This window comes from Rhinoderma darwinii, chromosome 3, assembly GCF_050947455.1.
Source record: "Rhinoderma darwinii isolate aRhiDar2 chromosome 3, aRhiDar2.hap1, whole genome shotgun sequence".
Classification (NCBI taxonomy): Eukaryota; Metazoa; Chordata; class Amphibia; order Anura; family Rhinodermatidae; genus Rhinoderma; species Rhinoderma darwinii.
The window spans coordinates 98,052,685-98,068,134 of NC_134689.1; the positions used below are offsets into that span (position 1 = coordinate 98,052,685).

Below are 15,450 nucleotides of genomic sequence, written 5' to 3' on the forward strand. Positions count from 1 at the left end.
TGGCTATAGGCCATATTGGCTTTTCTGAGTCACTGTATTTTATAATGGCACTTTGGTAGGGATGTAGAGCATTGTAGTGTAAACAATATTTTATATTGAGGTAGAATTTTACCACCAAAGGTGTAGAAGAGTTTTCCAGTTCTACTTGTTGTTTTCTGACATTGTAAAGGTTGACTTTGATAGACATGTCCGTTTTTGGGTTGATAAAGAACAATTTTCAACAGAAGCTGCGCCTTGTAGACTTCTCACTTATTAGGATCATTCACTTTTTTACAGCCTCAAACTTTGTACCTCTCTCTGATATAGCATTTTCATATTCAGAGGTCAATAGAGAGTATGCCCGGAACATTACATTTGTCACTTCATTTATACTCAGGCTCCTTTAAAGGGATTGTCCAATTTAGAAATCCCTTCTTCATATACCCTATTAAGCAATTCAGAGTTAATAGAGTGGGTCCCCTGTTCAGGGTCCTCATCTCTTGACCAGAGTGGATAGCAGTTACCAAAAGCTTCCATTGCTTTCAGGAGAACCTGTCCTGTCCTGTGTTACACAGACAACCTATTGATTTGATAAGACCCTGTGTAATGCCTAATTTCCCCTTTGGTGGCAGTGCACGGAAATTGACTAGTTAGGCTTCGTTCACATCTCCGTCAGGGTCCCGTTGTGACTTTCCGTCTGAGCTTTTTGTCTGAACGGGACCCTGACTGAAACAAACGGAAACCATAGGTTTCCGTTTGCCTCAACATTGATTTCAATGGTGATTGATCCGGTGCCAATGGTTTTAATTTGTCTCAGTTATGCAAGGGTTCCGTCGTTTTGACATAGGAAACTTTATCTGCTTTTTTTTTTTTTAAGGCGCCCTTCTAACAAGTAGGGATTGTCCAAAGCCCTTTAAAAAAACAAAAAACTTTTCCAATAACTAAACTAGTCCCTGATTTACACATTTCTCTAATATGACAAATAGGTAATAGCTTTGAGCAGCGAGGGTGTAGTGATGACATTTGTATGATAATACAAATATTTAGTTGTGCAGATTTATTGGCCATTTATTTTTTTTCTCACCGCCTTCCAAGAGCCATAACTTTGGGGTACATGCAATTTATTTACTTTTTTTCCCATTTTATTCCATATTTTGAGGTGAGTCGAGGTGACCAAAAAAATGGCAATTTTGAGGTTTTTCTTTTTTTATGCAGAATAAATAATTTAAAATTGCAATACTAGGTATTTTTAGTAGAAGTGCAAACCGTGTTCAAAGTAGATATTGAATTTATAAAACTGTGTTGTTTTTTTTCAGGTTCATCAGTAGCAGGCCAGACATCTGAATTTGTAAATCAGGTTTTGGAAAAAACTTCAGAGGGTGATCCCACTGGTGGCCTAGTGGGACTCCGTCTACCCACTTCAAAGGTGTGACGCCTTCTCTTCACGACAAGTGCGGATGTCTCCTCATCCCATGTCTTCTTCCAAGTCTGCACTAAAAAAAACCCTATTCAATTTTGCATGTATATCCTCTCATCATCTGTTATGATTATATTTAGCAGGTTTGTTGGGTGGGATAAGCAAACTGACATGCTGACAAGTGCGAGCACCCATTGCATGGAACTCTGTGTCATCACTATGTCTGGTTGGTAGTGACTACTTGTTCATAGAGTACTATTGGCAGCAATTCTATCATTGCCATAGAATATATATTCAATTTATATGTGCAAAAAAAAAATAGGCAACCTGTATTGTTATTGTAGTGTTTTGTTTGTCTTAGAGTCAGAAACAGATTTTTGATTTTTTTTCTTTTTAAGTTCACATAGTTTTGAGCTAATGCCAAAATTAGCTGGATTAAGCTTCAGACACAAAATAAGCCACTATCTGAAATGGGGGTTAAAGACATTGATTCCTGTTCTAAATACAGAACTTTAATGCAGGTTCTCTGCACTAAATGATGCAGTAGAAGTGCAAATGTAAAAAAAGTGGCTTTACATAAAACGTGTATCTGTTGATAAAATAACATTGCGATAGCCGATAGTTTGTCGCAAGTGGAACTATGATCTTAAATGACTTATCTTTGTGCCTTGTAATTTGCGGAGTGAAAAATACTCTTCTACAGCTTAAAGCCGTTAAGGATTTTTTGTATGCTTTAAAATGTTCTAAGATATTTTAAACCTTGTAGTGTAGTGGCCTAAGATGCATAGTTTGGTGCATATTTATCGGGTTAAGCTTATATGTTAAAAAAAAAAATCCTTGTGACTTCCTCTTTTTTCCGAATATACATAGGAACATGTTGAAAATGTAGATATGTGCCACAGAGTCTGTGAATTGTAATAGAAACATAAAAAGGTAAAAAAAAAAAAACATTAAAAAAAGCAACAAAAGAGTAAAAAAAAAACAGAAAAAGGTGGCTCTTGAACTATAAGCCGCACTTTTTTTCCTTGTTCTTTTTCTTCTCTTTGGTACTTTAACTTGGAAAAGAGAGAAACAAAAATTGCACATTACTTTGATTGTTTTCTTTTTTGTTTTGTACCAAAGAAAAACACATTGAGGTGGCAGACTGCCAGTCAAAGTAAAGATTTGCACAGCTTATAAGATACTGTAATGAATGTAAAAAATATAAATATATAAATATAAAACTGAGGTCAGCGGAATTCTGGGATAGCTAGGGAATTTAATAAACTGTGAATTTTTTTGTTGTTTTTTGTAGTGGTCCAATTTTGAGTCTCAATACGTACATATGGAGGGTGCATTCACATTCTTGTGTCTACATTCAAGAGACTGATTTCCCTTTGTAGATAAACGAAGACTATAACTTTTATTAAGATATTGAATTTTCAGATTTTGGAGGATAGGTGGAGCTGCTACATTTCATTTATCTAGTTTAACTTCCAGAATCTGATATATTCCATCCTAGCCTATAACAAAATGAATATATAAATATAAATAAATATATCTATTTTTGCTATTGTAACATGCACCTGAATATATATTCTTCAGACTGAAGGGAAAAGAAAGAAATTTAGATATTGTAATATTTGCCAATTTTATTTTATTTTTCCTTAATGTTCTTGATCCTTCAGAGCATGACCTGATATGAAAGATTAAAATGTTTCAGAAGTTAAAAAAAAAAATAGATTTTATATTTTTGTACTAGTTCTGCAGGAATTGCTTCTTTGGATGTTAGGGGTTTGAATTTTATTTCATGTTAGTAAATGTGTATTTTTTTTTTCTTTTTTTTTTTTTCATTTTTATCCTGCATGTAGTATGTTTTTAGATGCATGGAGTGTAATAGTTGCATTAGGGGAATGGTTCATTAAACAAAAAAACAAACAAAAAAAACATTGAAGTCTTTTAGTTTAGTCTGTTCTGGCTCAGCCTGGATCAGTCTGTCATTTAGCTCACTAGCTCTACCAGTTCTCTTAGTTTGGATTAATCTCTGCCCCTTAAAGCAGAAGGCAGGGTCTGTGTTTCCATTTCAAGCCCATGTATCTTTAGTGTAGTTGCATTCTGTTCCCATTTAGTAGTATATATTATTGAATTATATGCCATAAAGGTTAAGTGATGTTGTGGATTATTTATTTTTTTCTTTAATATGATGTCCTATGGTACTGTGGTCGTTGTAACGCCAAAAAGAGAGATTGCTCCCTAAGATGTGCCTTACATATTTTGTAAATTTGGGGGTTCATTTTGTTTAAGATCTTAATGATGTCTTAATCATTTAATGATATGTGCTATGAAGAAATATCCATCACTTTTTTTTTTTTTTTTTCTTCTTCTTACATTTTGTTTGCCTTGTAAACACCAGGTATGTAGAATACAGGCGTGGTATATGATAGAGCTGGTATCAATATGTTAAACGAAGTATTCGGGTACATAGGGATAGTTGGTTGAAGTTTATCATTTTGCTTTCTCCTTAGTAAATGGTGCGTTGTGGTAATAGTGGACCTTGCAATAGTGATATCTCGATCAGTGTGAACTTTTGTGCCGCTGCACTTTAGCCATATAGCCATAGCAAGCTGTAGATCGAGTAAAGTGGTCTGTTGTGAGACTAATGTTCAGGTGAACTTCATTTTGGTTAATAATGTTTGGGTTCTACTTAAAGCTCGTTTTATACAGCAATATTTTTGGTCTGTTTTAGGGTGTATTCAAACGGTGCGGTTAAAACCGTGTAAACACATCCGAAAACCTCATTAGTTTTTTTTAGAGTGATTTGGAATCAAATTGAGGTAAAAATGCATGCGGTTTTAACAGCACATCAACCACAACGTTGGGAAGCACCCATAGGATCTTTTCACACCACAACCTGGATGTTTCAGTGGTATACGTCCAGGAACGTTTCCCAACGTATCTGCCGGACGCATATCCTTGACGTTTACAATTGTACACCATACAATTGCCTATGTCACCCATTGAGTATAGTATACAGCGTGGTATACGTTTCTTACAGGGTTCCTGTGTATTGAAAATCGGAGTTGGCTATGTTTTTCAATACATTGAAAAAATAAATATAAAAATCGGGGCCATTGAAATCCTAGAATATGTTCCGTGAATACATCAAGAGTATTTGCCGGCGTATACACCAGACGTACACCACAAGAGCCCCTTACCTTTGATGATATATTTTTGTTTCTAAAATGTGTTCGATACATGTGGAAACCAGCACGGATTTCCAGAATGAAAGGGTTCTCTAGAACCTTAAGCGCCTTTAGCATTGATCAGATTTCTGTTCCTAGAAATCAACACATTATAAAGAAATGGTCATTCACATCCGTGACCGCGGGCTTAGAAGGTGTTGTTCTATGGAGAGTCCTTTCATCTGGATTTCATCAGCGGTGGTCTGAAAACACAGGGTTCACCAAGATCATGATCTTCTATGACTGGATTTTCTCTTTAAGCATGTACTGATGGTGAAGAAGGATACACTGGGGTTGTATTCAAACAAATGTTTGAGCCCTCAATCCTGTGCCATGTTATGTGTCTACTACAGCAGTTGATGGCATTCACATCGCCTACCATATTGATACCAAAACCTAATGCACTTACTTTAAAAGTATTTTTTTAAACAAAGCCTGTTATTTTTAAGATTTACGGTGTTCTAAGTTTATGACCAATTCCTCTCCGAAGGCCCCAGGCTTGCTAGATGCAGGATAAAAGTTTTTTTGATGGTGCTCAGATAGTACAGAGCGAAATAGCTGACCATGCACAATGCAATGTTTCTCATGATTTGGCAACGTTTCTACTGTACCGACGGACATTGTTCACTTTCACATTGTACAAATGGTTGTTTCACAAGATCAGAATAGCCGATCTTACATGAAACTATTTTCCAGTACATTATCAATGCAAGCAATAATGTTCCATTGCAGGCAGTGGGCATTTAATCTATTGCTTCTACATACTTTAGAAACCAGCAACTGATAAGTAGTAACACAGAAAGGTAGCTGGAAAAATAGCATTTATGGTGCAGTAGCAACATCGCATGCGATAAATGTAATTGTAGTGGAAAAAATATTACAGTGCATGACCAGCTTAAACCGATCAGTCAAGTTTCCTATGCTACCCTACCTAAGGGCAGGGCAGGATAGAGGGGTAGATGCTGAGCTTAGGAATATATAGTGTTCTATGATTTTCAGTATTTTAATGTAAAACATAGTTTAGCTGTTGCCAGCACTCCTAAAGAAAGCATGTGAGTCCTGCTTCCCCCGCCCACACAGTGATTGACCGCTCTCCCTTGTATACACACTTGTAAAGAAACAGCTGCCAATCACTGTGTGGGCGGGGGAAACCGGACTCTCATGCTTTCTCTAGGAGTCCTTGCAGCAGCGAAACTGTTTTTTACATTAAAATACGGAATCAAATAAAAGAAAACTAAGCATTTCCTACTTATCTTATGCTGCTGGCATAAAAGACATGAGCCACTGTAAGTGTCAGGTCTGCGAATATAATAATTTTTTTTTATTTTGTTTAAATAACCGGCTTACTTATAAGTCAGTGTTGTACCCGGTTACAAAATAAACCAATAAAAAGAAAACGATACCTTTTTCATTTGTTTAGTGAATTTAAGAGGTTCTCGCAGGGGGGCTATGAAAGCTGGAACCACCACTCCTGTCCAGAACTACAGAACGGACGGGTCTCCACTCTGATTTTAATGGAGCGATAACTGGGCGTTCACTGCCACCTCTCTGTTTACATCAATGGGAGTTCTGAAAACCTGCTCACTCCTATTGAGTTCAGTGGAGATATTGATACTATCTCTCCATTAAAATTGGTAGATTGCTCAGTAGAAAAATGGCTTAACTTCAGGAACTTAAGTACTTTGCGTCTCCAGACACTGCACTGCATTTACGGTTAATGTAAGCAGCAAATACTGAAAGTCCCAGCCAATTTTCATAAGATCTCACATTGACCATTCACATGTTCTAATATGTGTGTGCCTCTTGGCCCACAAACTGAAGAAGTCCTCTTCAGTAGCTGCTACATTAATGCCCAACTGTGTATTGGGAGGTGCTCCTATTCTTTTGCACTTTGTTGTCCGATAGAAGGCCAGATCCTTCCTCATGACATTTCTGTTTTAACTTATTGGTGATTTATAGTTGGTGGAAATTTTGGAGTGCCTTATAACTAACTGGTGTTGCTTCCTCAAGGCCTACTTTCGAGGAAAAAAGGTTTCCTTCATAACATACAGAGTTGTTGAGTATACGTTCTTTCTGTTATTCTTTAGCTGCAGTTCTGTAGGCTTTTTTCATATCCTTCTTGACACAGAGGGCAAATAGATTATTGACATCCATCACTTGTTTGTCAGTGCAGCGCACAATTATAATGCCAAAGCCCTTGACCGTATTTATCTACGAGAGGGTATTCCAATGTACTGTATATTTCAGCCCTTTACTGCTGTAATAACACCCCAAACCATTTCAATAGTAAACGAACTTCAAGAAACATCACGACTTCCACAGATCCTATGCTTTTGGGTTTTGCATCTGCCATTTGATTTGACAAACGCAGGGCTATAGAAAACACTCCAACGATCTGACCGATAAACCTTGCTACCTACGCTTGTGTCCACACAAACCTGCTCTGGTGTCCTTAAAAGCACAAACGACTCAGGAAACCTGCTAATACAATTCAATATTTTGTTGGCTCTTCACACTACGTATGATATTTGTCACATATATATATAATTTGTTTAAAGGGAAGCCAGTATAGCTTGATGTTCTTAAGAAAACTATGTATCCTAGACTGCTGTTGGGCCGGAATGAGATGGTTGACTGCACTGCGTTGGTTTCCTCTTTGATGGGCCATCTGTTTGTATTGGCCGTTATGGATCATAATGGCAAAGATAGTGTTCATACGATTGCAGTGTTTTCTTTTACGTATGCCTTGTAGAGATTCTTTGACTTATTCATGCTTTACATAGACCAGGTTAGTGTGTAATGCAATGTATTGGGTTTGGTATGTGTGACCATCAAGAGTAAGTCACAGAAAGTAATTGTACTTTTATTATTGTGCATTCGTGTAGCGGAATTTGTAGTAGAATTTTAGGCAAAACGGGTGGCCTCATGTATCACCACTGTCCGATACAATTTTGCCTGGTTTCCCACAGCGACCAAACTGAGTCTGTTTTCTTTCTCCATTGCAGTTTGGAAATTCAACCAGATCTCTGGTTGCTGTATTTTTTTTATTTTTTTGATACATGAGGCCCAAGGATTATGTTTAGGGGCTAGTCACCGCACAAGTTGGCAAATAAACATATCGATGTACCCAAAATGGCCTCTACATGCAACTCGAAGCGTATCCATTCTGTCAAGACCTACAACGTTCTCACTCCGAGCACAGCATGAACTCTGTCTTTACAGTTGTGGACAGAAGAGTCCTCTTGGCTCTGGTTCACACTGGTTCTAAAATTGCTTACACTATTTAGCTTCATGGAATCGCATAACCAATGCGTCAAAAGATGAAAGAACCGCTGCAGTTTGGTAATTTTACTGGGAGGGATAGCCCAGCTTAAAATTAGTTATGCCTTTTCTGTGCAGATAAAATTGTGTACTTTTTTATTTGTCGTAGTCTGAACTGGGCCTCTTCTATGGATGTGTGTCTTCTTTTGTCGCTGGATAGATGAGCGTAATCCATTGCCTATATAACCGCAGAAGGGTTTCCTTTTGGCCAGAACCTTGCACCCAATGTCTCCATATATCTTTTTTTTTTATCAAAACCCCCCTCCCACCCCGCCCCCCCCCCCCCGAATCCATTCTCATCTCTCTAGCCCTTTTGGTATTTACCAGATACATTTCGCATTGTTTCTTCTGCCTCTTGAAGGCCATGCAGTGTTATTGCCAGCTTGTTTAGAGCGCATGCTTTAGAAGTTTTTAGGTTTTTCCAACTGACACTTTATATTGTAAGTATTTGTGTATATCAGATAAGCACTTTGTTTAAAAGTAAACTAAATAGATTTGTGTTACATGAATATATATATTCAGATATAGTTTCCTGCCATTTGCTGCTAACTCTGGACTGCTCTGTATGCTGCAGCAATACTTGATATTAAATAAATGGCGCTGGCAGTTAAGATACAGAGAGATGTTAAGCCTCAGGTTAGGTTGAATCACACGGTTGTCTATTTGACTTGTCATCGGGGACATGGTCAGACAGTCCTGAATTTTGATATTACTACTTTACAGGTCCTGAATGATGTGGTATTAACTCCTTAAGCGTTTTCTATGTTTTGCATGAGATTTTTTAAGAATAATGTGCAATCTTTGATTGTTGCTAATGAGTAGGTTGCATGTCAAATTACTTAAAACTTCTGTTTACCCCTTTGAACCTTAGTTTGCAGTTTTATATTTACAAATCTACATTCGAAGATGAGTAACTCTTAAGGCCCGATTTACACGGGCCAATTATCGGGCAAACGATCGTTCATAGAACGCACGTTTTCGATAATTGCCCTGTGTAAACAGGGCAGCGATCGGCAGATGGACGAGCAAACTCTTATTCATCCGATTTGTATCGTTTAAAATTAAATATCATTGACGCGCTGCCAACATGATGATAATGTATGGGGACGAGCGATGGGAGTAACGAGAGCTCATCCCCATTCATAGATCCTTTTGACAGGAGCAAACGAGCACCGACCAACGAGCTGTCTCGTTGATCGGCGCTCGTTGCGCCGGCCAAAATTGCCCAGTGTAAGAGGACCTTAAGTCTATTGCACTACTTCTCTTACTGCTTTCATTTGGAAACAGTCGACAGCAGTTATTAACACACATTTGTACCACCTTACTGAGCTCCTATAATGTGGTGATGGTTTTTCAAACATTAACTAACTTGCGGTATAGTGCCTGGTGGAAAGATAACTTGTCCTCATTAAAAATCACCAAACTATACAGAGATTGATAGTCATGTATGAAGCATGGCATACCAGTATGAGGCAGTGGCGTAATTGGTGCTCATTACCCGACACAGCCCACCCGATTGAACAATGCCAGGTCTTAAGAAAAGTAAATGCTCATGCTGAATGCCACATTTTCATTACAATTGGACCTGATACCTGGTGTGATTACCATGATCTACAACTCCCACTGAGTCTACAAGAAATGCTTGGTGATTTCAGATGAAAAACCTGTGGCATTCTGTCTACAGCTCTGGATTACACTATAGGCTGTTTCTTCGGTTCAATACAAGAGAAGTAATGCAATGTGTTTACAAAGTTACTTAACATTGTATGCAGATTAATTCTGAATATTTACTGTCAAATGGTGTTCAAAGGTGAACGTAAGCTTTAAGAGCAGGTACAAGAAGGGACTTTTTATGATCCTTTCCATAAACCGCATATGTGTAACCTTTTTTTTTTTTTTTTTTTCCTCTGAGGAGATACCTCCAAAGCTCTTCTCATTAAATCATCGGTATTAAATACGAGATGTTGGTGGAATTGTCAGATCATATAGAAAGCTAATACAAAGCAACACTCACGTCCTTTTCTCAGGCCAATCTAGTATATAAAAAGAATAATTACACAATTGTTGTAACCCAGGACCAATATGACTATAAAACCTTTCAAGTAGTAGACTGTCTGAGCCTGGCCCAGACCACCAGGAGCCACCGTGCACCCTCCACATAATGACACAGTTTCATAGGAAAGCTGTGCGGCTTTACACATTAACCAGGAGACTCTGTGGTATTTAAACAGTCTAGATATGGTTGTACTTTGATGCCAGTAATATTCTGCTTCCTCTATTGTCATTAAATCATATATACATATATTATATTGTCAATCTTCTAGTGTACTAAATGCTGTCGAGAAAAAAAAATCAATGTAACAACAATATATATGTTGATTTCTGCATTTTGTGTACATTACTTTGGGGATAGCCAGATTCCAGTTACGTATGGTGGCACAGCTGTTTGTTCAGTTTGGATTGGAGCATCCTGTATAACTCGCCTCTGTGTGTGGTTAACATGTAAGAACTCAACGTCTCATTTTGCACAGCATGCACACGTCACGCAAGGCTGAGGTATATCACTAGAAACCTTACTGGATTTTATACCTAGGAATGTTAACTCCTAAGGTTTTAGATCTGGTTACACTTGATAGGGCATTTGAGGGTTTAGGAATCTCCCTATATGGAAAAAAAATCCTGAATCGTAGAAACTTGTCACTTTAGAAGCAACCATCATGCCATTTTGTAATTTCTCTGTTTATCTTATGGTACTTGCCCATATTTGGCGCATTTATTATGGTGGTCTCTCGCTATTGTCCAAATTTGTGCTCTGAATGCCTAATTCTGAAGCCAACAACCAAATAAGGTTATTGGGCACAAACCCTATTCCAGTATTACTGTATTTTCTTTAACTACTTATTGACCGTCTGTTTCAGTAGACCCAACAGGTCTCAGAACTGTGTATCTTTTTTGTTTGGGTCGTCATCTAGAGCACTTATTAAGGAGACCTACGTCTTGTTTGTTACCCTTGCCTGTCGTGCGTGTGATGTAGCTTTTATAACTGTGCCTTACTTGTACATTCAGAATAGAAGTGGGCCTTGTTCTAGGCCCTTGTTGACTTGGACCATTAAAGACAAAAATTTTACAATGTGTGTTGTGGACTAAGAAAAAAACAAAACTGTATATTTGAGTGCCTCTCTCTCCTGTCATGGGCAATGCTTGCAAACAATCTCAGCGATCACATAATGAGTGTGATAAGGTATGAATACATGTAAGTTGTATGCCAGGTTCTGTTTTTCTTTAATTGGCTATGGCCACATGCATTTGTTATTTTCAGCTTCTCAATGTTTTCCATTGCTCATATAAACATGTTTGTTATTGTATATATTGTTGAAGGAAGGCTGAGTGGTTATCTAAACTTTTAAAAATGCTTGTGACAGCAGTATCGATGATGTACTTATGTTCTACCAGCCCAACTCTTGTTTTGTTTTTTCCCCACTTATTTGAATACCGGTAACCATCCAGTTTCATTGAAAAAAAATAAAATGTATGAATAAAAGTCTACTGAATTGTATTATAAATAATTTCTTAATATAATATCACAATTGGAAACTGGTCCCAGTTCTAAGCCAGCAGGGTTGGGGAAAAATCCTATTTTATGCCGCTTGCCTGCAGAAGAGATATGCATATAGAATTCCCTGAAAGGAGCTCTATGCATGTAAATGACATCTGCATTCTGCTTATGACACCTGCTAGGTATATGATATCTTTTAATATCTAAATGTCTTCCTCTCTCCCAAATAATATTATATTAGGAAATGACTCCTAATGCAATTTCCCTAATGTAAAAGGGCTCCAAATTTGAGCTTTTGTTTAAAGGATAACTCCATCTAAGTAAGAAATTTATTTGTGGCGATTTTGGAGTTTGGCAGTAGCATTACATGTGATCGTACTTTCTACACTCTGTTTCAGTCTCTTTCGCTCGTATGTGTTTTTTGGTTTTAATTTTGTTTATACTGTGGAATTTTTCCATAGAAAAGTCACTCGGAACTCCTATTATTTCCCTGTACTGGATAAACTCTGGAAGCTCTGTTTTGATGCTGCTACAAATCATTATACAGATGCATATGACAACATGCCCCACATTCTTAGTCGTTCATATTATTTTTGCTCAGGATTTGGCACTTTAATACGTTAGAAGTATGTTATAATGCGGATTCGTTCTATTGGGGTTGTCCCATAATTTAACTGCAAACTCTGTTACTGCTGTACTAGCTATTAACAGGCTGAATGGTGTCCATAATAGTTGTGTGGTGCTTGACATGGTAGATATTTAGTCTACTTCTTCCAGCGAGTGTCATTACTAAAGTCCTATAAGAAAAGCTTTGGTTTGTTTGTTTGTTACACTTGGCATTTGCACACTTTTCTTTGCTTGGTATAGCAGCCTTCCATTCCACGATAGGTAAAGTACTTATAAAGATTGACTTTCTCTTTTATTGTTTTTAATGTGCATGTGTCATCATTGAACCACTCACTGTAAGACTAAGACTTTAACCCATGGACTATAAACACACAGGAGGAGGATGTGTAGCTGGAACTGAATCTGGAGTTTGTAATACAAAAGTTAAGATACTGTATAAGATACTGGTATTTAAGTTTTTTTTTTTTTTTTGTTTTTTTTTTCAGTCTGTTATCTTCTGTTTGCCTTTTTATTTAATAAAGCTGTTTGTCTCTTCACAGACAGATTGTGTATGTACTTTATTATTTCTATCCACTCGTCTTTTTTTTTAACAAAATACAAAACAAATGCCCGTCTTACCATCTAACAACAAAATACAGGGACAGTAACATTTCCAGAGTAGGGACAATCAAGAACAGTCTGCATTTTACCAAATCGAGAATCCCTCTTAAAAAAGCAGTGGTGTTCAACCAGTACAAAACCGTTCTTTGTCCTGGAAGAGTATCCTCATTCTAGTTTCTAAAAAAAAAATAAAAATCACTTGAGGGCAGGTTGTCAACAAAACACACACACACACACACACACACACACACACACATGGATAGTTACATTTTACAGCTTTACATCCATTTCTATTATTGGTCCAATGCATCTAGAATAAAATAAATAAATAAAAAAGCAACTTCTCAAATCTTGATTTTTTTTAAAAAAACCTGTGTGGCTACAGCCCCTATGTAGACTTGTGTGTCACCATGATTACAGACTACAAACAAAGCTGTGTAGTCTGAGCCTGCAGTCATACTCTCGTTGGTCCCCTACTGCTTGCTAACATACTGAATGTGTGCTAGCATGATGGGATCTGAACTGTTTTGGCATTAAATATGGCATTCACATGGACTGGTCATGCGGCCATAAACATGGTTGCACTACAATAGAATTCGTCCTACAGGGAGTTCCCATTTTTGCCAAAAGGTATGGTGCAGTCTCTAAGTTACAGTGGGCAGGTAAGGCGTCTGCAGGTCACACTGTCGCCTAAAAACAAATATATGCAGGTTGAAAGGAAGGTGGAGACAAGAAGTAAAATCTATATGAACTATTTTGTGCATGTCTATAGAGTGCAGATAAGACTTTTATATTGGGTATCACCATAGATGGTAAGAAGTAGAATGGGAACTCTGTAAATAGAGGCCCATGATGTGAGTGAAAAATATACATGGACAAAAGAAAAACAAATGCGCAAAAAGGAAAAATAATGCACAGTGGAAGGGAAGAACCAAGCAAGTCTCGCGCTCGGCTGTACAACCCATCTGCCTTTCCCACCATATCGAGGTGAAGTTGCAGTAATCGGCAAATGGCAATGAGCTATGATGGATGCATATGCATGGGGGCAAGTTTTGTGTAGCCTCGACCTATGTAATCTACCAAAAGTTGGTTCTAAAAGACCCTCACAACGTGGTACAATAGGTACAGTGCCTCCCGTTTAAGAATAGAAGTGAAAAAAAGAGTTTCACCAGGTGGGATAAAGATGAATAAATCTTAAAGTGTAACTAAACTTCTAAAAACTTTTGACATGCCATAGTGAAATGTCAAGTTTTGTTCGGTGGGGTCCGAGCACTAAGACCCCCACCGATCGCTAAGACGATGCACTCGAGTGATCGCTGTGCCACTTAGTTTCTGCTCGGCTTTAACAGATGGGAACAAGCCACATCCACAAACTTCCCATAAATGTATGCATACCTCCCCAACGTATACGGATGTACGTCAATATTCAATGGACGATCTATTAGCTCAAGTAAATGCATCGATTAATTCATATGAATGAAAAAAAATTCACACTTTGTATATGTACACAGATATAATTAAGACAGTCAATTCATGAAACTATTATGGATGGCGGTAGCAAGTGGGCCCATGACTATTGGCTATAGAATCGGAAGTGTAAGACCGTTCAAATGGTATGCACAGTGAATGATCCACATCTACAAATTTCATATCTGTACACAGCTCACCAAAATGTATGGATATACATCAATATTTTGTGTATTAGCAAATATATCTGATACATTGATTATTCATGTGCATTGAAAAATTCATATTTTATATATGTACACTAATATAATTAAGACAATTCATGAAATCATAATGACTGGAGGTAGCAAGTGGGCCCTTGGCTATTAGCAAGAAGGTCATAAGTGGAAGACCCATCCGATTGGTGAGCAAGGGAAACCAGTACTGGCCAAATATAAATTGCAAGATAGGTGCCAACATAGGCATGTACATATGTAATGATCCTGTTATGGTTTAATAAATCGTGTCTACATGGTAAAACTATGTGGACAACCGGTACGTGTGTTTTCAATAAGAAAGAAAGCCACTGCCAAACTCCTTTACAAGCGGCTTATCTACTAATGAACAAAAGGATTAGGCATATTGAAACACAAAGGTCAGTTCACACGTAGTGTAAATACTGCGGATTTGCCGCAACGTAATTTGTTGTGTAAAAAACGCAGCATAATACAGTAGCAGAAAAGCGATGAGATTTGAACAAATACTGAGCGAAAAAAACGCTCTGAAATTGACATGCGGTGCAGAATTTTATTCCGTAGCATGTCAATTGTATTTGCGTAAACCCTGCTTAGATGTTGCGGGTTTTCCCCATTGAATTTAATGGGGAGGTAAAACCCGCAATAAATAGCAGTTGTTGCGTTTTTTTGCAGCTGATTCGCAGCGATTCCGCCGCAAAAATTGCATCTAAAAAAAAATAAAATCTTAAACTTACCGAGAAGTCTGTGTTTCTTCCAGGCCAGCCTCCTTGGATGACGTTTCATCCCATGTGACCGCTGCTGCAGCCAATCACAGTCGGTCTCCTGGGATGAAACGAAGTGCTGTAGTTTTCCACGGCGGACGTTCCGGGCAAAAAACCACCACAGTTTGGTGCGTTTTTCCCCCGAAATTCCCTGTGGCTACTGGGGTCGATACACTGTAACTTTACGCAGCGTATCCGCCCTGTGTGAACTCCGCCTAACAGTTCGCTCCTTATTTCCGTTGACATTTGATGTCGGGAGAGTTGA

At 37.9% G+C, this 15,450-nt stretch overlaps 1 protein-coding gene across 2 annotated transcripts in view; it reads left to right on the forward strand.

Moving 5' to 3' along the window:
• The window catches only part of CREBRF (CREB3 regulatory factor), a 58,889-nt gene extending 46,226 nt beyond the window's left edge, over positions 1–12,663 (forward strand). For both annotated transcript variants that reach the window (XM_075856508.1, XM_075856509.1), the window contains exon 9: positions 1,296–12,663. In XM_075856508.1, the coding sequence (XP_075712623.1) occupies positions 1,296–1,411 (116 nt within the window). In that variant the 3' untranslated portion in view covers positions 1,412–12,663. The remainder of the gene's footprint in view (positions 1–1,295) is intronic.
• The last annotated feature ends 2,787 nt before the right edge of the window (positions 12,664–15,450 follow it).